Source organism: Neophocaena asiaeorientalis, unplaced genomic scaffold (genome assembly GCF_003031525.2).
Source record: "Neophocaena asiaeorientalis asiaeorientalis breed wild unplaced genomic scaffold, Neophocaena_asiaeorientalis_V1.1 scaffold721, whole genome shotgun sequence".
In the NCBI taxonomy this organism is placed as follows: domain Eukaryota; kingdom Metazoa; phylum Chordata; class Mammalia; order Artiodactyla; family Phocoenidae; genus Neophocaena; species Neophocaena asiaeorientalis.
The window spans coordinates 39,940-60,205 of record NW_020175365.1 but is presented as its reverse complement, the minus strand read 5'-3'; the positions used below and the strand labels follow the sequence as shown (position 1 = coordinate 60,205).

General features: G+C 33.3%; 1 protein-coding gene across 3 annotated transcripts in view; it reads left to right on the top strand.

The window, feature by feature from the left end:
* DYNC1I2 (dynein cytoplasmic 1 intermediate chain 2) overlaps nucleotides 1-20,266 on the top strand; it is a 51,592-nt gene that overhangs the window by 18,106 nt on the left and 13,220 nt on the right. For all 3 annotated transcript variants that reach the window (XM_024765712.1, XM_024765713.1, XM_024765711.1), the window contains exons 5-13: nucleotides 3,950-4,065; nucleotides 13,656-13,751; nucleotides 13,979-14,141; nucleotides 14,256-14,355; nucleotides 14,850-14,975; nucleotides 15,871-16,017; nucleotides 16,379-16,492; nucleotides 16,809-16,942; nucleotides 17,824-17,968. In XM_024765712.1, coding sequence (XP_024621480.1) covers nucleotides 3,950-4,065; nucleotides 13,656-13,751; nucleotides 13,979-14,141; nucleotides 14,256-14,355; nucleotides 14,850-14,975; nucleotides 15,871-16,017; nucleotides 16,379-16,492; nucleotides 16,809-16,942; nucleotides 17,824-17,968 — 1,141 coding nt within the window. The remainder of the gene's footprint in view (nucleotides 1-3,949; nucleotides 4,066-13,655; nucleotides 13,752-13,978; nucleotides 14,142-14,255; nucleotides 14,356-14,849; nucleotides 14,976-15,870; nucleotides 16,018-16,378; nucleotides 16,493-16,808; nucleotides 16,943-17,823; nucleotides 17,969-20,266) is intronic.

The window sequence follows — 20,266 nt, the reverse complement described above, 5'->3', positions numbered from 1 at the left end:
CATTACCAAGTATGATATCAAAACATCTGAATCACTCTTTCTAAATGCCAGAAATTTCTGTTGGGCCTGGTGGTAATTTATGAATAAATATATGAGGCCATAAAAATGATATTTCTCTAACTTTGCAGATTGGGAAGTTGCATTTCATGAAGATTTTATTTAGTTCACTTTCTCAGTCACTTCTGTTATCGCTAAAATTTAGGTGACGGTTATTCAATTGAGTAATCCATGCCTCTTGTTCCTTTTTTCCATTCTTGATCAGTTTATCTCTTAGGCTTTTGATTATATGTCTCAGGATTATATTGAAATTTTACTTTATATGTCTGCAGATGCCTTTAATAAATATAATCCCATATGTTGTGCCATGTGTTTTCAGTACTGGTTCTATTTTGAGGTAGAGTTTTACTTGATTTTAGACTAAAATGACATCCTCAACAAGGAGCTCTGTGTCATTGGTAACAGCTAGAGCTCTTAGAGAATGTAAAGGCTATGTACAGAACATTCCTTGAAGAGCATCTCATAAAACCCCGTCTGGTTTAACAAAGCCTAAGTTTGTTTCTGTTTAATGCTTAGTATAAAGTAAATCTTCACTGTGGCCTCTTCCTTCTTTGTGTACACACAATACCATTTAAATCCCAAGATCTTTCTTTATATTTTTAAAATGAAGTATTTCTCTAGTTCAGTTCATCTGATTGCTTTTACTGATAAATTATAGAGGCAAGTATAGAAATCATTTCTTGTATTTAAATATTATAGCAGTTTTAGTTGTATATTATCATTTGTTGTATATGTGAAAAGCAAATATATTTGACAAAGATGGTAGCACCGAATGTACTGTGTTTAACTTTTCAATAGGGACTATGAGCATCTTACAGTACTGTACATAATTATCTTATTATCGCTAACCTTTCAAGAGTGCCAATGTCATAAAGCAGCTTTTATTCTAGTAATAACTAAATTTTCCTTAAATCTTTTGGAAAAGATCCCACGTAAGTTGTTTACCCAATAGGCAAGGCTAAAACACAACCGAATATTTATTTAGGATTGATATTCTCCGTAAGTTTAGTTAGTTTAGGTAAATCCATTAAACATAAAATATTTTTCCTGGGGGAAAAAAATCTACTTTTTCCTAGAGACAGAAATCTTTAGCTGCTTTCTAAAGCAGATGACATGTAAGCCCAGGGCAGTGCTTAACCCATAAATTACATAAGGGTCACATTTTGGAAACTTTAGCTATTTTGTATCCCAGTGGAATAGTCTTTGGTTTTCTTACCAAAAGGCTTATGTGTTGACTCATTTCCTTTACCAATATGACAATTTCCTGCACACATTTAATGCTTTGGGCAAGATTATAATATGTTAACTAAGATGTTTTTACTGATGTTTTTTTCATTAGGAAACTTAAAATTTCAACTTTTTTTTTATAGCTTAGCTTGCTATCATCCAAAAATAATGTGTTATTTGGGATGTTGGATGTTTTGGCTGTTCTTAGCCATTACTATGCAATATTAGTTTCCCAAAATCTGAAAATACTGTCTTTTAACTATTCTAGGTTGTATGTTTGCATCTTTAACCATATTATGCTTATTGCATGCACTAGAGCATTGAGTGATACCTGGTGTTTTTTTGTACTAACCAGAACATGTGGGTTTTAACTGTGAACCGTACTTTAGCTATTCGTAGAATGTATTTGCTTGACTAACTTATGGCCTTTTTTGCTAATGCTTCATGGTTGTCCTACAACCGTTTAGGACGCTGCATTGGGATACAGATCCATCAGTTCTTCAGCTTCACTCAGATTCCGATTTGGGGTATTGAATAGATTTATTACCTTCCCTCTTTTATAATTAATTTGATTCTTTGTGAAATTGTCCTAATTTTGTTTTGCTTAAATTTCTAATATTCAGGTAATAGTTTGAAGAGTGATATTTTATTGTGACACCTCATTTATCCTCTATCATTTGTGAAAGACATATTTTATGTATCTGATTTTAGAGGTACCCTAAGTCTACCCATTTAAATGTCCAAATTACTTTTATTATTTCTATATTTTTGATGTAAGTTTTTCTACAATGTATTATAAACTTCCCATACTTTTTCTAATAAATACGCAATATGTAATTGAACCTTTTCTAGGTTACTCAACATGAATATTAATTTATTTTTCTATATTAAAATGCCCTGATGATTTCTAAGGTTTTGAGAGGAACAGAGCTGTTGGTTTCTACACCGTGGCTCCAGATTGCTATTGATTTACTTATTAATTCATTTATTCATTCGTTTATTTATTCTAGTCTCCAATGCAAACTATAAATGTTTGCTGCTGCCATTGTGCCTGACTCAGATAGCTCTTTTCCCTTGATATTTTGCAGCTTCTAAAACATATGACCAACACCTTTAGGACTTATGTCTAAAGTTAAGAGTTAATAAGCCTTGAATTAGGCCATATAAGAAAAGTATATGAGCTTCTTGTACATTAGCTGGTAGGCCTCTCTCGGCTGCCCTGAGGCTTCCCCACCCCCCAGTTGCTTGCTTGTTCTCAGTAAAAGTGGCTTTGGATAACTGAGGTATTACCTCCCTAAATCTATCCCTAAATCTTAGAATATTTTGTTTGTTTGTTCTAGTATTGTGATTTTTACCTATTAAACCCTATATGTACTCAAGTTAGTAACTTGTTCCTAATGTTGGCTTGACTGTTTTTTATCAGATATGTGAGTGACTTACTTTTCATATGGTTTACATCTTAAATATCAGAATATAAAATTTCTTATTTCAGATTTTGTTCTTAGAATACTAGATTACTTCAAATGTACTTAAAATTTCCCATTTAATTCTTTGATTATGCTTTTTTTTTTTTTTCTTTAAGGCTAGATATCCCCAAGGTAGAAAACACATTAAAATTTTCTTATGGCCCACATTTGGGACCTTAGAGAAAATTCTTTAAATGTACTAATTTTATTAAACTTTTTTGTACAGGATTTTGAAAAGGATGTTTATATAAGAAAAAAGTTTAGTTTATATTACCAATGTGATATTACCAATGATATATATATATATGTGTGTGTATATGTATATTTCAGATATCCTCCTTTATATTCTGGAAGTTCCACTGTTTTTACTAGATATTCTTTTAAGACAGATTCATCATTGAGAACTTTGGGAGTTTGGAAGCATGCTATATTTGGTTTAGAATTTAGACATCTACTATAATAGCCACAAGTCTTCTGTTTGTCAGAAAAGAATGTATTCCCCCCTATTTAAAACAGAAGTGGCTTTAGTAATTTCATGATATTCAGAAGATACGTGGCTTTAGTTTAGGTCTAACATGTTTGCACAATAGTTTGTCCGTATGTGAATCAAGGACCATGTTGACTGTGCAGAGATTAGAGATTTAAAGTTTAAATATTTTATTTTAAAATCTAAATTGACTGTATGATTCTCAATTTCTGCAGAATATAAGTAGAAAAAATGGTTTTCAACAGAAACTTCTTTCTAACTCTTAAAGCTGAAGTCTTCTGATGGTGAAGGGAACTAAATGTGGTCTGAGTGAGATCCACGTATTTGATTCTTGTAAAAATGTCCAGAATCGTGTCCCTGCTAAAAACAGTTCTCATAACCAATATTATTCAGCAGTCTGCTCTGAAATTCCTCTCCTCTTACTCTGTTATTACCCACACATTTGTTCTAAGAAACTAAATTATTTGCCTTTTTAAAGTGAAAAATAAACACCTTGAATGATTCGGAAATATCTTTTGTTTTTGCTACCTTCTAATTCTTTTGTTAAAATAAAGCCAATTGTTCATTTAAAATTTCTTGAATAAAACAGGGATTTAAATTACACTGTTGGATATATAGTGTTCAATTATTACTTTTATAAAATAACATTATTTGATGTAGTTAAAATGTATCATTTGTAATATTTAAAAACATTTGTGTTCACTTTATTTAGACGAGGACCTATTAAACTTGGAATGGCTAAAATTACACAAGTTGACTTTCCTCCTCGTGAAATCGTCACATATACGAAGGAAACTCAGACTCCAGTTATGGCTCAACCCAAAGAAGGTGAGTATCTGTCCTTAATATGATTGTCATTAAGCCGCCATATTAAACAAGTGGATTCTTTCCTTTTTTTTTGTTTCTTCTTCCTTTTTTATTTTTTGGCATATTTCCTTAGGGGAATATTATAAAAGTAATGCTTTGGATTTCTGTATTTATGCATTTGTTCTTTAGAGTTTTAAAACTTTTTCTTTTAAAAGTTAACAGAAATATAAGCTGTATGTATGTTTTTAATTTTGTTGACGTAAATGTAAATATTTCCATTTTCATATTGTTGTTGCTGTGTGCTGCTTTAGAAGCAGAAAAACTTAAGCATGTTCTATTTCTGTGTCATGAACATAATTCTTCCCAAAATGAGAGTATCAGTATATCCCATAATAAATGAAATCATGTAAATTATTCAATATTTTCTGTGGAGTATACTGTATTCTGATATACTGTCATTGTTAATCCATATTAATGAACAAATCTGGACCTAATTCATAAACTTCCTCTTTTATGATCTAAGGGCTCTACTGTGTTGATTATATAGCAGTTTTTAATCTCTGTGAAACAGCCCCGGGATAACATTTTTATCCAAGAGCTTTTTTGTTTTGACCATGTGAATGTTCATCTCTATGGATACATTTTTTTCATTCCTGCTGCTCTGTGGTTTGGTAAGATAGCTTTCACAGGTGCAAACTCCTCCTCTTACCAGAAAAAAAAAAACCCTGATGGTTTTGAGACATAAGCCACTTTAAAAAAAGAAAACATGGGGCTTCCCTGGTGGCACAGTGGTTGAGAGTCCGCCTGCCGATGCAGGGGACACGGGTTCGTGCCCCGGTCCGGGAAGATCCCACATGCCGCAGAGCGGCTGGGCCCGTGAGCCATGGCCGCTGAGCCTGCGCGTCCGGAGCCTGTGCTCTGCAATGGGAGAGGCCACAACAGTGAGAGGCCCGCATACCACAAAAAAAAAAAAAAAAAAAAAGAAGACAGGAAAGATAAAAGTGTTGAACTACCAGTATGGAAAAAACGAATACTGTAGGATTCTATAATTTCCAGACAATATTATTTTATTAACTAGTATATTCAAGTGTTATAGTTTCTGTCTTTTGGGAGCTACATTGTTAGATATGTTAACTCGGAAAGTGAGTAAAATAGCCAAAATGAGGGTATAGTGACTCATTTAAAAAATAAATTAGGCTTTTTTTCCTTCTAATAATAATTTGGAGATTTAGCTTTACTTTGAGATGCTTTTTGGATTGTTTGAAATGTAAAGCATTCTGAAGCTATTTTGGGTAATACCTATTATAATATACCTATAATTAGTTTAAGTGAAGACTTCCATTTAAAAAAAGTTTTTTCTTTTTTTTTTTAATAATTGTAGTAGTGTATCATAAAGAATTTAGAGAAGACAGAAAGGGTAGGAAGTGTCTGTGTAATAGCCATTTGTTTCTAGTCTGTTTTCCATGATATATTTTTTCAAAAATTATATATGTATACATAAACACACACAAACATACGTATATACACATATGGTTTTATATCCTACTTGAAATTTGCATTTTTAATTGCTTATTTTTGACATGCATATAAATTTTAAAGTGTGAATGTGTGACAATGTCTTTGAACTAATTTGAATGTATAGCTACATAGTATATGCCTGGCAGTTTTCAAAAAAATTTTTTTTCCCATTTTTATTTTTCAAGTAATTGGAAAATTTAAAAGATTGTGATTTGTAAAGTAAGCTGATGACCCAGAAGTTCAAGATAAACTCTTTTTTTCACTTTGAAGTTATTTAGGGCAAGGCTTTTTATCGAAGTTTTTATCGAACTTCAGCTTCTTTGCCAAATTTTGCATGAGTGTAGGGATTGTTTCTTCTTCATTGCTGTAATGCCTGGTTTGAATAGTGTATGGCATGTAGTGAGTACACACTCAGTAAATATTTGGTGAAGGAATTAATTGCTTTTACCTACTCAGGAGAATGATTTACTTACTTGGGATTTTTTTTTTTTTCATGCCTTTACTCTGCAAGTAACTGCTGGGAAAATAGGTTATTTTCAAGTGTTAATGCTACAACATAATTATTGATGAAATTGGGTGAAAAGGCACTTAGTCTCAGTTCTTGGTTTTAACATGAACATATCATGTTCTAATCATTATTTGCTCTTAGATCCATATATGAAACATACATTCTCCTTTATAGCCTTCTTGAATTCCATGATGACATAGTATATAGATATAAACGTGTGCTGTTATTTTATGTTTTATGTATCCCTCTGAATGCTATGAACAAAATTGGACCTTTTAGCATGTTTCAAATATATTATCTTAGCTACTTGTTTTAACGGTTCTTCAAACCTCACGTTCAAATTGATGACTGAAAATTTTAACAGCAAAGAGTGCCTACTACATATCAGGTATAGTATAAGGCACTTTACATTACCTCTAATCCTCTTACCAAAACCTTGAGAGTTAAAGAGTTAAATATCAGCTCTGTTTACATATGAAGAAGCTGAAGCTGAAAGAGATAGCTTATCAAGGGTCACATAGCTAGTAGCTAAGATTCTAAACCAAGTCTGACTGATTCCAAGGTGTGCTTTCTCTCTCATGCTGCCACTGAAGCAGCACTTTCATGCTTTTATGACAGTCACCTATGGTAAGAAATTCAATTTATATTACAATCTAGTACAAACATAGATACAGATGTGTACAGCTGTCCCTTGAATTTCACAAGTTCACTTTACACCACATTGGGAGCAGAGAGCTCCTTCCCTGGGAACTACACACAGCATCTCGGCAGAAAGCTGCCATAGCTTTGAACTGTGTCTCTGAGCATCTGTGCTGTATTTATTTTGTGCATCCGTTAACAGGATGTGTCTAAAGTAATTACTTCTTCAATTTACACCACTTCAGCTTAAGAAAGAAAGGTTTCATAGGATTGCTCTACTTTCGAATAGTGGGGGAAACTTGTAACTGATACAAAAGTTTTATGAAATAACACCTTTTCTGCTCTTGCTATATTTCATTTTTTTCAGTGTTGACCATAATACACTAAATTTATTGGCTTAGACCTGTAGTTTGAAAATTACTTCATTAAAAGATTAAAAGATAGCATGGCTTAGTTAACTTATTTATCGATAAATTTGCATCAGGATAATATTTTATAGTGATTGGCTAAGAGTAATTAATAAACAGTTTTGATCTTTTATGGTGTTAAATAGAATTTTTCTTATCCTCACTGATAGAAGGTGAAAGTAGCAAGATGTATTAGCACCACTATCTTTAAAATTTTCCTGTGTGAACTAGACTTAGATGTTAGTTTTATAAAGGTCCACATTTATTCATTTGCAACAAGAATTCACGGATTCTGCAAGTTTATTGAGTATATGCTATATACTCGATTATTTCTTTGTTTTTTTTAGTTTCAGGTTGAGGTATGTAAGTGAAGGAGAATGCGAAATGTACCCCAATACCATGGAGCCATCCTTAGCCTTTGGAACTATTTATAAAAATGAAATCATTTCCTCTCTATATCATTACAATTATTTTCATGTCCAGGGCTCTTACATTGTTTCTTTTCCTAATTTGTAGAGGTTCTAGAAAGAGGGAAAGAAAAAAAAACCTGAACTTAAGGTTTTATAATGAAAACACTTTGTGCAAAACCGTACCTCTGCTTATCCATTGGTTTAACACAGTGCCTCTCAAACTTAGCCTTGTTGGCTTGCGTTTAAGAATTATGTAACAAATTCCAAAACTCACCATGAGGCAAAATTGCTGAAATCGCAGTTTGAGTGTAACAGACAGTAAATTGAACTTGGGTAGGCAGTATAATTAGTGCAGAAGTAACGTGAGTTACCAAATTGAAGATAAAAATTGGTTTTAGGCTTAACTCTTTTTTTTCATTTTTTAAAAATGGCTGAATGTATTCTTTTAAAAAGCAATTTTTATTCTTCTTTTTTTCCTTTTTCCCTGTTCTAGCCATCTTCTTTCAAGTTTACTCTGTGAGTTGGTAGTACCATTTCTGAACTGAGGTGCTTTGCTGTCTTAAAGCACCTACTGTGAATGAAATTGACAAGGAACATGTGACCTCAGTCAATTTTGTTCTCCGCAGGTAAAAGAACTTCTCATGGCAGGAGTGTGGTGCCCACAGATACACTCCTGGAAGAGTTACTTTCTTCTCTTTTAAAAGTTTTTAACTCTTTTGAAAATGGCGTTATTTTTTTCTTATTCACGTCGTCAGTATGGATTTTTTTTGTTGTTGTAATTTTTAGACACAGATTTTTAAAGAGGAAGAAATTCCAAAGTTTAATCAGCTTGTTTACACCTGAGGAAACTGAGACCCCAGGAAGTTCATTGATGACCCTATGGTCACAATATAAGAGAATATCAGACTACAGCCAGAACCTGGTTTTTGATTTCCAATGAAGTGCTATGTTTCGCATATCATTCCACTTTCTTATCTTTGTGGAGTTTTGTAATTATTTTTGGTGTTGATTTAGTAGTCAGATATTCTTCCTCAGGTACGTGTTGATCAGCATTTATAATGTGTAGAAAAATGTTATATGTAAAATAGCTCTTAATTTTTTTATTGCATGATCTTAACATCTGGAATCCACACTTCCCAAGTAGACTAAATCTGTGGGCCTTCTGGTTTAATAGTACCCTTGTCTAAAATGGATTTTTAAAAAAAATCCTGGAATAAATAACACATGTAATAAATTAGTTTTAACCCTCAGAGAATCTGTGAGAATATAAAAATAATTGAAAATTGAAGCATTTATTCGTAACCTTGACTGAAAGACTTTAATCAGCATATCTGAAATTGTGGCCTCAGAAAAATGTAATATTTATGAGATCGCAGATAACAGGATCTGTGTTAATGATGCCAATACTGCCTAAATAAAATCTGAATTTTACATAAAAAGAGACAATGTAGAGAGACAAATTCTGTGTTAAAGTAAATGTTATGTATGATTAAAGTATTACTCCCGTTTTATTTATCTTCCAAATTAGCATTAGATCTATATTCAAAATATTTCCCAATTAAAATTTTCCCTTGTTGAAGATCTAAATTATTAAGGAAATCCAAGTGACCTTGCATCTGATTCTGGGTGTTTAAAAAAATAAAAGGAATGAATTCCATTGATACATTCATGAAGTTTTGTCCTAATATAAGATTTTCTTAATATTGATTTTAAAGAGTAAGGTATAAGAAGATGAAATTATGGACAAATGGATCGAAATGAAGTGATTCAAAAGGATGTTGATCCAGAAAAGAAAGGGTTATTTTCAAAATATTAAAGGAAAATCATTCATATCTAACATGGATTTTTCAACTTATGATTGAAGCATTTCCCTCTAATATTCTCATTTTGTTTGTGAAGTTATTAGTTGAATTTTTGTAAATTATGTTTTTATATGCAACACATTTCCTGAGTTTTGGAACTCAGTGGCAACTTCCTTTGTATCATAAGAAATCAGACTACTCTGTAAATTAGAAATTCTTCATAAGATATTAAACTATCTTAAAATACAGTACACCAGTATGATGAAACTAGTTAATAAATTTATAGACAACAAATGTATTTCCTAAATGACATAATGCCCCAATGATGGTATTTATTTTTGACCTCATACTGAGCATTAATTGTGAGAAGTGATAGAATAAAGAGTATCAGTGTTTAGTGAGGATTTTCTAGGATCTTTCATATTACCTGTTAAATATGTTGTAATATTTTAAAATAATTCAAAGCATGCTTTGTGGCTTATTCTTAGATGTCTCTTAAATGTAGCGTGACATACAGATGAGAAAACTTGCTCTGAAGACTCCTTCCTTCAGCTTAACAAAAGCCACCCATTTCACAGATGATTTAACTTTGATTAACCTACTCCACTGTAACAGATTATTCCAACAACTGGAATTTCATTCTTTGGTGTTATTTCTAGGTGCAGCTTAATTTACAAAACTGCTTTTCTTTCCATCTCACCAAAATACATCACAATTTTGATGTTAACTCAGTAAAAATTCAATGGTTCATTAAACCTACTCTTAGCATTCATTGACAAGAGATTTGTCATTTTAAAAGTAACTGCTACTTTTATGCATTCTTTACTGCTCAGTTTATAACCTTAGATTCCCTGTCAGAGAAAGCATGGAGTTAACCACTTAGCATATTGCGATGAATATTCATCAATAAATTGATGTGACATGGCAGTCCCATTTTTCAGTCTTCCTGCATTGTTGCAGTCTTTTTTAGTTTTAAATATAGATAATCATGTAATAGGGACTAGCCTAGAAAATCTTTAGAATTGTAATACTATATTTTTGGTCTAATAATATAGTATTATTAACATAATACTACATGTTAATAGTTTTTTAGTAGCTAATTGTATTAGTTTTTAATAAGAGAAGTGTATTTGTTTCAGAGGAACAGTCTCTAATCTGATGTTACTGATGTTAGGCATTTTTTGCCAAATATTTGGTATATATAGATAATCAGCTTTATAATAAAAATACCGTTTTGTACTTTTAAAGAACAGATCATTTTTGTAATGTTCCTGGAATTTTTATTTAGCTTAGTCATTTTTATGAAGCTTGGGTTTATCATAGTTTTTAATCAGTTTTTAATTCATCTAGAAAGAGAGCTATGTACATTCATTCTAAAATAAAATCCTGAAAACAAGTATTTAAATAGATTATTACTCATTCAAACACAACTAAGTAATCTATATGGGCAAGTTAGCATGGTAAATGCCATAAAGTAGGCAGATACAGATCACTGTTTACCATACTTCATCTACATTTTAAATTTTAAAAGGAAAAGAGTGTCTATAAGCACGATCTTTTCTGTTAAATATATAGATTATGAGGTCACTTAGCACTGAAGTACCGACCATATGCATTATGACAGGAATTTGACACCTGTCATTGGAAATGGTACTTAGAAACCGTATAATGTAACAAAGTTGAGGGAGGGAAATATGATGTGGATAGGAGGCTGTAATTTATAATTCACAGTGCTTAAGAATGACTTGTCCAGGGTGACTCAGATTCCCTATCTTTGATTTTAGGATTTACATACAGTGAACCCTACTAGTCAACAAAATTGATTAAGATAACTAACAGTATTAGCAGAAAATACATATTTTCAGACTTAATTTTTTTATAGATAATTTATAAATTTATTTATTTTTGGCTGTGTTGGGTCTTCGTTGCTGCACGCGGGCTTCCTCTAGTTGCGGTGAGCAGGGCTACTCTTCGTTGCGGTGCATGGGCTTCTCATTGAGGAGGCTTCTCTTGCTGCGGAGTATGGGCTCTAGGCGCACGGGCTCAGTAGTTGTGGTGCACGGGCTTAGTTGCTCCACGGCATGTGGGATCTTCCTGGACCAGGGCTTGAACCCGTGTCCCCTGCCTTGGCAGGTGGATTCTTAACCACTGCACCATCAGGGAAGTCCCCAGACTTAATTTTTAATTGAAGTAAATATCCTGTTATTCTAAAAGTCAACTTAAGTACAATTAAATTATTTTATTACACTGGCAAGTGACTTTATGGTATAATTTCATTGTAATGTTGGAGCAGTACAGTATAGAAGAATTGTTACCAGTTACACTGTTTTCAGATTAATAATCCGTTGTATATGAGAATTCATCTGAAAAGGAGTACTGTCTTTCTGTTTTTCTATGTGATTATTTTGCCCAAAAAAAAGCTTTCATTTTTTTAAGTAGCACAAAAGCTGTAATTGGCATGCTTTGTAAGGAAGTGTCAGTGTGCAAGAGAGTGGCGATCACTAAGAATTCTTTCACGTGTTCTTTCCCCTTTGCACCACCGCCTCCTCAGCGGGGTCACTGAGATCACTAGCTTTTCTTGAAATGGCCATTTTCACTGGCAGGTGCATTATACCCTGTATTTTCAGATTGTTTTTCCATTCTGAATGTTTGGCAGGTTGATTGCTCTGGCTGCATTGACGGAGAAAGGGCTGACAAATGCGGTTGGGCTGGCTGAAAAGACAGTGATTACTGTTTTCCTTTGTGGCTGATTGAGGCCCTTGAAAGGAAAAATTTTAACCTTCACCATTTGGTTCAAAAGTATGAGCATATATTGAAATCATTCGTGCCATTTATCCTAGTTCTGTAAACTTGTCAGAACGTAAAAATCGCTCAATTTCAAGTAATGTAGGATTGGCATACGTCATTATCATTTTGATTAAGTTGGAGGTTGTATCATTGTGTGCAGTATACAGTGTCATTTAAAGCTTTCTTTCCTACAGGTACAGTTATATTTTTATTGCTTATACTATAGTGTTAGAAAGATTTTCATAGCTCTCCAAACCTAACACTATGTGTGTGGTTTGGCAGCTGGTGTGGCCTACAAGCTGCATTTTGTTTGCAGGGTAAAGGCTTATCTGTAGGCCTCCTGGAGTGTGGGTAATTGCACAGGCTAGCCATTGGGGAGAGACAGGATTGGAAGCAGTCAAGCGGAAGAATGTTATGCCATCCCATTGCCACCTTGTAGCAGAAAGACACAATCCCAGCAGTGCCATCTGGTTGTTGCTATCTAGTCAGCTGGCCTGGCTGCTGGGACCATGACTTGGCAGCTGGTTCCCATCCTTGACTATTCTTTTGTGTATGTCGTATGTATGCGTGTTTTAGATAATTTTGAACATAGGTCGGGGAAATGACTATAACTAACAAGTAAAGTCCCCTTACTGAATGGGCTCTTATTACTTGAGATGCGCTTTGCTGCAGACGCCTGCTGCCATTCCCTCATAGACAAATGACACATCTGTTTAGGCAATAAAAATAAGCATTTGCTTAATAAAAATCCATCTCAGTATGTAGTGAAAGAGAAGGTAGGCAGAGTTGTATGTTCTAGAACATTTTAAAATAAGTAATTTAAAGTTATTTCCTGGTTTGGGGGTATAAGGGGAGATTGAATAATTTTTAAAAGTCTTATAAACATTGTATATTATCTCAATATGTATTTTTATTCAAGTTAAGAAAACATTATGTTAAGTGCTTATTGCCACATCATGTAACAGTAGATAATGAGACTTGCATTTAAAATGACAGAATAGAAAATGTGGTCTCATAGCTATTATCTTTAAAATCTGCCTCTCAAATAGCAACCTGAGAGTTAATGTAAGCCGTCTTTATGCCATATGAAGACCCATTAGACACTGATGGTTTCAGATCACAAGTAAGCAGCCAGCTCTGTAGGCTATTTTAGACATTTGATTTTCTTCATTTTACAGCATTAATGTGTCAGCATGCTACATAAAACTATGTAGGAGTTGCATGTTGTTCTGTCTGGAATGATAAATGCTTGCAAGCTTTTAGAGATTTCCATGAGGGACTCATCCTAGTTGCTTATATATCTTATTTCAGTTTATGTTGCTACAGAATTTGATATGACTATTGCTGAGTTACCACATAGGTATGTATAAAAACCAAGAAGTTCCACTTAATTCTTTTTTTAAAATTGTATTGATAAAATTTATATTATTTGTACTCTTTTGCTTTTATCTAAAGAGTTGTGATACTTTCTGAAATACTTACCTCAAGAGTTAGCAGTTATTTTCATGAAAATAATTTTTGTGTTATTCTGTTTTTTCAGATGAAGAGGAAGAAGATGACGTAGTGACTCCTAAACCACCTATTGAACCTGAGGAAGAGAAAACTTTAAAGAAAGATGAAGAAAGTGATAATAAAGGTATCTTAAAGAATTCAACTTTAAAAAAAATAATTTAAAAAATTTTGTTGATTCCTGTTAAGACTGCTTTTATTATTTATATATTAAAGTAGAATAAAATGCTCTAAATCAAAGAGGTGAATCTGCTTGGAAAAAAATGAGTGGCATTCATTGACACAAATTGTGATAGTGAGGTGACATGATTTGAGTGGCATAAATCCGACTTCAGAAAAACGTTTGTCTCACAGCCCCCCCGCACGAGCTGACTGAAGAAGAAAAGCAGCAAATCTTGCACTCTGAGGAATTTTTAAGTTTCTTCGACCATTCTACAAGAATTGTAGAAAGAGCTCTTTCTGAGCAGATTAACATCTTCTTTGACTACAGTGGAAGAGATTTGGAAGACAAAGAAGGGTAATGTTTAATTGCTAAAATTATGGGTTCAGCAATGTTAAATTACTTTAAGATTAAGAGTGGGACGTTATAACACAGTTGTTGGGTTTTTTTTTTTTTCGTCTTTTTCTGTAGAGAGATTCAAGCAGGTGCTAAACTGTCATTAAATCGACAATTTTTTGACGAACGTTGGTCAAAGCATCGGGTTGTTAGTTGTTTGGATTGGTCATCTCAGGTAAATTATAACATAATTGGTTGCTATTAACTCATTTTTGAATTCCAGTAAGCAGGTAGTTTTAATTGTGGAAACTTTGTGTAATTAAATCAATGTATATTATTGAAAATTACAATGGATGATGGTTCTAAGGTTATGGTTGTCTTATGTACTTAGGAAGAAAGGATTGGAAACACTATATTTAAAAATCAAGAGTTTATTTATGCCACAGCCCAGTTTTACTAATTTTAATTGCTCACCAAATCTCCTTTGGATAGAATTGCAACACATATTTTAATAAAATATTTTAACATTAAAACATTTAAAATAACTAAACTAATTTAAAGTTTTACTAATGTTCCAGCAAGCATAACTCTATTGAGATATATTTTCTTGGTGAAGTGTTAGGAATTTGTATTTTCAGAATAATTTAATAATAACAGTTGAGTAACTAGGAATGTAAAACAGTTCTCATTATGCATAGCGTTTTTTTCCCACTTGATTCTTGCGAGCAGTATCCAGAGTTACTTGTGGCTTCCTATAATAACAACGAAGATGCTCCTCATGAGCCTGATGGTGTGGCCCTTGTATGGAATATGAAATACAAAAAAACTACTCCAGAGTATGTGTTTCACTGCCAGGTAAGATGGTCTTTTAGCAGTCTTTCCCAAGTTTAAGAATTCACTAATTAATTTAGACAAGTGCCTTTCTTCTTTTCTTGTCAACATAATGATTTCATTGGATTGGCATTTACTAAACCACCCCATATTTGCAAACAGATGTTAACGAAAAACTGAAGACTTCTCAGTTCAACATGATCGGCGTTTTCTAGCTTTTCTGACATCTCTTATGTTTAATCACACCTAAAGTCCTTTGCAGTTGTGATTTTCTGTTATTGTGATTGATTGTATAAAAGGAATCTTTTATAAAATGTCTTTTCTACAGGGAGTTTCTCAGGAACTTATTTGCTGAATATACAATTAGATGGTTGGCCCACTGAATTACTTATACATGGCCTGAGGAGTTGGAACTAGATAGTTTTAAGTAGAAACATATGTTTGAAGTAGGAAACAGATGCAGATTTTTAAAGTGGATTTAGTGGGAGGTTAGAATTTGCAAGCCTTTCTGGTTGCATAAGTTATAATCTTTTAATAATATCATAATTCTGCAAAAACACTTAACTGAATCAAAACTAGCATATATTCTGTTGTCAGATTACTGTCAGAAGCTAAAGTAGAGCCAGTTATCTTCTGATTTAATGATGTAATCAAATTAAGTAATTTTTGCTTTCTTCGATAAATTGCTTAAACATTTCTGTAAACAATCATTACATTTGACTTTTAAGCAGAACTATTCTAAAGCTGTATCTTATGTTCTAAAGCAAAATGAAATTTTAAAGTATATTTATTTACTGGTTTTTTATAATCTCTGATACTTTACAATAAAGGGGAAAATGTTTTGGATATAGATTTATTTTTATAACTTGTCACGCTTCTTCCATTTGAACCTTAAATATAAAAATCTTGCTATTTGCAGTCAGCCGTTATGTCTGCTACATTTGCAAAATTTCATCCAAATCTGGTTGTTGGTGGTACATATTCAGGCCAGATTGTGCTGTGGGATAACCGTAGCAATAAAAGAACTCCAGTGCAAAGAACTCCACTGTCAGCTGCAGCACACACAGTAAGTAAAGGGGTTATTTCCATTAGATTTCTGTCTTCTTTCACCATTAAATACTTAGTAGTGTCCATCAGAGTAGTCTCAAAATGTGTTTCCTTTGATGTGTGAATTTCTCATCATTTAGCAACCAAAACTGAAGGCTTTTTTTTTCTTTGTATTTTTGGAAATCTATTTTGTTAGAAACTCATCTCTCTTCTGAGATAATGTTTTGCTAATCTATGGAATAGCATCGAATTTCACATTAAAAATGCCATCAAGATATGAGACTGGATATGAAACAGAATACCTGTGATTATACAGTAAAAATTATTTCATTTTTTTTTGGTAAAATAATCCCAGAAAACTTTAATATCTCTTTCTTTAGCATCCTGTATATTGTGTAAATGTTGTTGGAACACAGAACGCTCACAATCTGATTAGTATCTCTACTGATGGAAAAATTTGTTCATGGAGTCTGGACATGCTTTCCCATCCACAGGTAGGTTAAACTTGGAAAGCTCTGAAATTTTGAGGCAAATATTGGTATTTTTTTAAGTCTATGTAAACCCTAGCTTATGTTTTTCATAAATATTTTATAATAGTATTATAGTAATAGTTTATAAATCTAAACATGTATAAATGTAATTTGTGGCGTATATACTTCATTTTCAAACCTGCTTCATGTAATCAAACTAAATTTATATAAGTAGTATAGTAAAATAATTGTTTACAAACTAATTAAGACTAGAAAATTTTCTTTAAAAAATTAAAAATTATAAGTTTACAAAATAATTTACTCAATTTTTTCTGTGTAGGATAGCATGGAATTGGTTCATAAACAGTCAAAGGCAGTCGCTGTGACATCTATGTCCTTCCCTGTTGGAGATGTCAACAACTTCGTTGTTGGGAGTGAAGAAGGTTCTGTGTACACAGCATGCCGCCATGGCAGGTAAATCTAAACTGGAATTTACAATTATTTAAAATTCTCTCTTGAATAATCGTATTAAAACAAATTGCCTCTTATTCAAGTAGAAATCTGTCCTAGAGCCACTCGTTATTTGTGACAAATTATTTAAATTCAGGTATATAAAATTAAAACTTAAATACTTTTTTAAAATAAAAGGTTATTTTGGATCACGATGTGTTCTGGATTTTGAGGGTTGTGCTATGTTGTGATTTTTGTACGTGTGGACATGCTCACAAAAGTTAGTGGTAGGAAGTAGCATTCAGCAATTACAAATACAAAATGCACATGCCACATACTGACCGTTGTAAATAAGATTTTCAGCTGTTTTTCCATCTTGATTTATTTGGACTTTGAGCCTTAGTTCAGTCCTGATAATCGCACAGTAACGTCACATACACGTTTTAAATTGACTAGTATTTCTCCTGCTGTTCAACCTGTTTTGAAATTGTCTAGCTGTACCTTATCAATTGCTTCCTTTAAAAAAAAAATTGAGGGTCCAGATTTCATCTCAAGTACAGATCACCTTCACTTCAAAGCTTTTGATTTAAAAGTAGCCCAGATTCTCTCTCATACATGTAGCATTCATTTGTCTCTATCCCACCACCTCAGAACCTCAGATATTGGACTTTTGATTTCTGTCATCAATAGCATGATGTTTATGGTTCCAAAATGTACTTAACCACTTTAGTAGCCTTATCAAATCTGGATAGGTAACACTCAACATAATTATTCTTATGTGTTACGAGCACAGAGTTAAGTTTGTTGAAATTATGTCAAAGTGTAATAAATAAACCCATGATAAAATATATTTATAAGTGCTCTACTTACAAGAGATTTCCCTATTTTCACTCTTAATGAAACAGCAAAGCTGGAATCAGTGAGATGTTCGAGGGACATCAAGGACCAATTACTGGCATTCATTGTCATGCAGCTGTTGGAGCAGTGGACTTCTCACATCTTTTTGTCACTTCATCATTTGACTGGACAGTAAAACTTTGGACAACTAAGGTATCTAAAAACAGATGTCTAGTCAAGTACTCAGGTTTCTGACACAAGGTGGTGCTCTATTACTACATGGGAAAGACAAAAAGCCTCCTAATAGCTTAGAATGATTTACTGATAGATCAAACCTAATAAGTTACACAGAACATGAGTGAACAACTAGATGTTGAAGTTTTCTTAAAAGTATGCTGACAAGTGTGGTAATCCCACACATGACCCAAGACCAATCTTCCCACCACTTCAGGCTTTTCAAGCACAGAACTGCTTACCCTGAACTGAGTTGGAGGAAAAGCCGCTGAGCATCTCACATGGCACTCACGTAGCTGCCCTATAGCCCAACACAAAAGCTGTGCATTTGCTCTTTGAAGAGCTTTTAGAGGCTGTTCAGAACTGCATTGGCTCACAGAGCTGATGGAAACCGGAGAAAAGATAGATAAAACCTGAGGTGTACAGTAAGTCTTATACAGTGAGACTATACATCATAAACTGGAATCATTAAGAAAGTATTGTGTAAATACTTCTGTGTAAATATATATGGATGCATATATATTTTTGTTTTCTGCAATACATAATTTAAATAGTTTGTTTGGGTTTTAATAAGCTTTGAAAAACCATTTATGTTATAAAGTGCTTCCGATCCTACAGCAATTCCAGATAGATGTGACATTGCCATGCCTCATTGAAAGTCTCAAGGCAAATCCAGGTAGGGAACATTTCTTCCTGTGATAGGCCTTGTAGTTTCATTTGACTCCATTTAAAAATTAAAGTGCCTTGACTTTTCTGTCTGGCTTTTCTGCAGTATTACATTGCTGCTGGCAAAGCTGCATACTTGAAATATCAGATTCTATTTAAATTAAGTTAAATTTTAAGCTGTGTTTTTTCATGTTTCTGTCTGCCTTATCCTAACTTTATTTGATTCTTCAATTTCTTTGAGAAAACCTAGTGGTCTTAAGAGATATTCTTCACTATTACAGTGGAACTCATTTATTCATCAAATGCTGGCCTCAGAAATCAGGGATGAACTCACTATTCACTCTTGTCCTTTCTTGATGCTTTCTTAGTGAGTTAGAAAACTTTCTCTTAAAATTGAACGTTTTCAGGTTTGGGATTAATTAGCAGGCATAAAAACAGCATTTAAGTCTAATGAAGGAAAACATATTAAATAGTGCTTAACACAGTGTCTAGCATGATAGGCACTTAACAATATTCATTCAGTTCCTCCTTTTCCTCTTTATGGAGATCAGACGCTCCGTTTGAATGCATATACTGTCAATCATCTGTTTTCTTTCCTGGATTGTTCTTGAATTTTTTTGAATGAGATTTATACAGTGGCAAAAGGTAGAGGTAGAAGGTTCTCACAATCACCAGCAAAGAAACGCATAATCCAGCTAGTAAAACCAAAGCAAGATGCAGAATTGGAAAGATGAAGCCAACTCTCTCTCTCTAGGCTGTAGGCAGCTACGTAAGTGGCTAGATTTCTGGTTATGCTTTCACCTGAGTAGTCCTTTATATAGAGACACAGGAAATGTTACATCTTTCTTAGATTGTTGGCCAGCTTCCTTTTTCAGTAATTGAAAAGAATCTTTTATCTATTTGTAGATTTATTATTTTTAATATCTCAGGTCTTCAGTTTGCCATCCTTCTTTTATCTTTAAATTTGAGGCTTCCATTCTTACATATATTACCAAATAGGACTGGAAAATGAAGACTTCATCTTGCCTAAGCAAGAACAGAACTTATATTTATGATAGCAGACTGATTGATGCTTGCTTTTGTGGTACTACACAGCTGGTTGATTGGTGGTTGATATTTTTTGTTCCTGTATTTTGCTATATTTCAACATAGAACTGCCTACTGAATAAGAATGACAGCCAGGCATATCTCTCTCTTTGCTAATTGAGCTAGGCATTGATTCCTTATGTGAGCTTCCTATAGAAAACTCATTTATTCATTCAACTGTGTTACATGGCTCTCCACTCCCCACCCCCACCACGCATACATACCTCTCCAATGTTAGTGGCCAAAGGATAGGACAACACAGAACAGGTACTTGCTATAGAATAGCAAGTACCCTGTAGAACTTTATCGGAAGAATTACCTTTTATTCTGACTTATCTTCACACAAATAGTTCTACTCTATCTATGAAGGGTGGAGCAGCAACAGTCTGCTGAGTATTTTTTTTATTTGGCCATATTATGGCTCCCAAGGTCATTGTTTTGATCTTGGATTTATACTTCATAGTCAATTGTGTTGCTGGTATTCATTTTTTCCCTGAAAACTTGGTAGAGCCTCTGTGCTCTCCA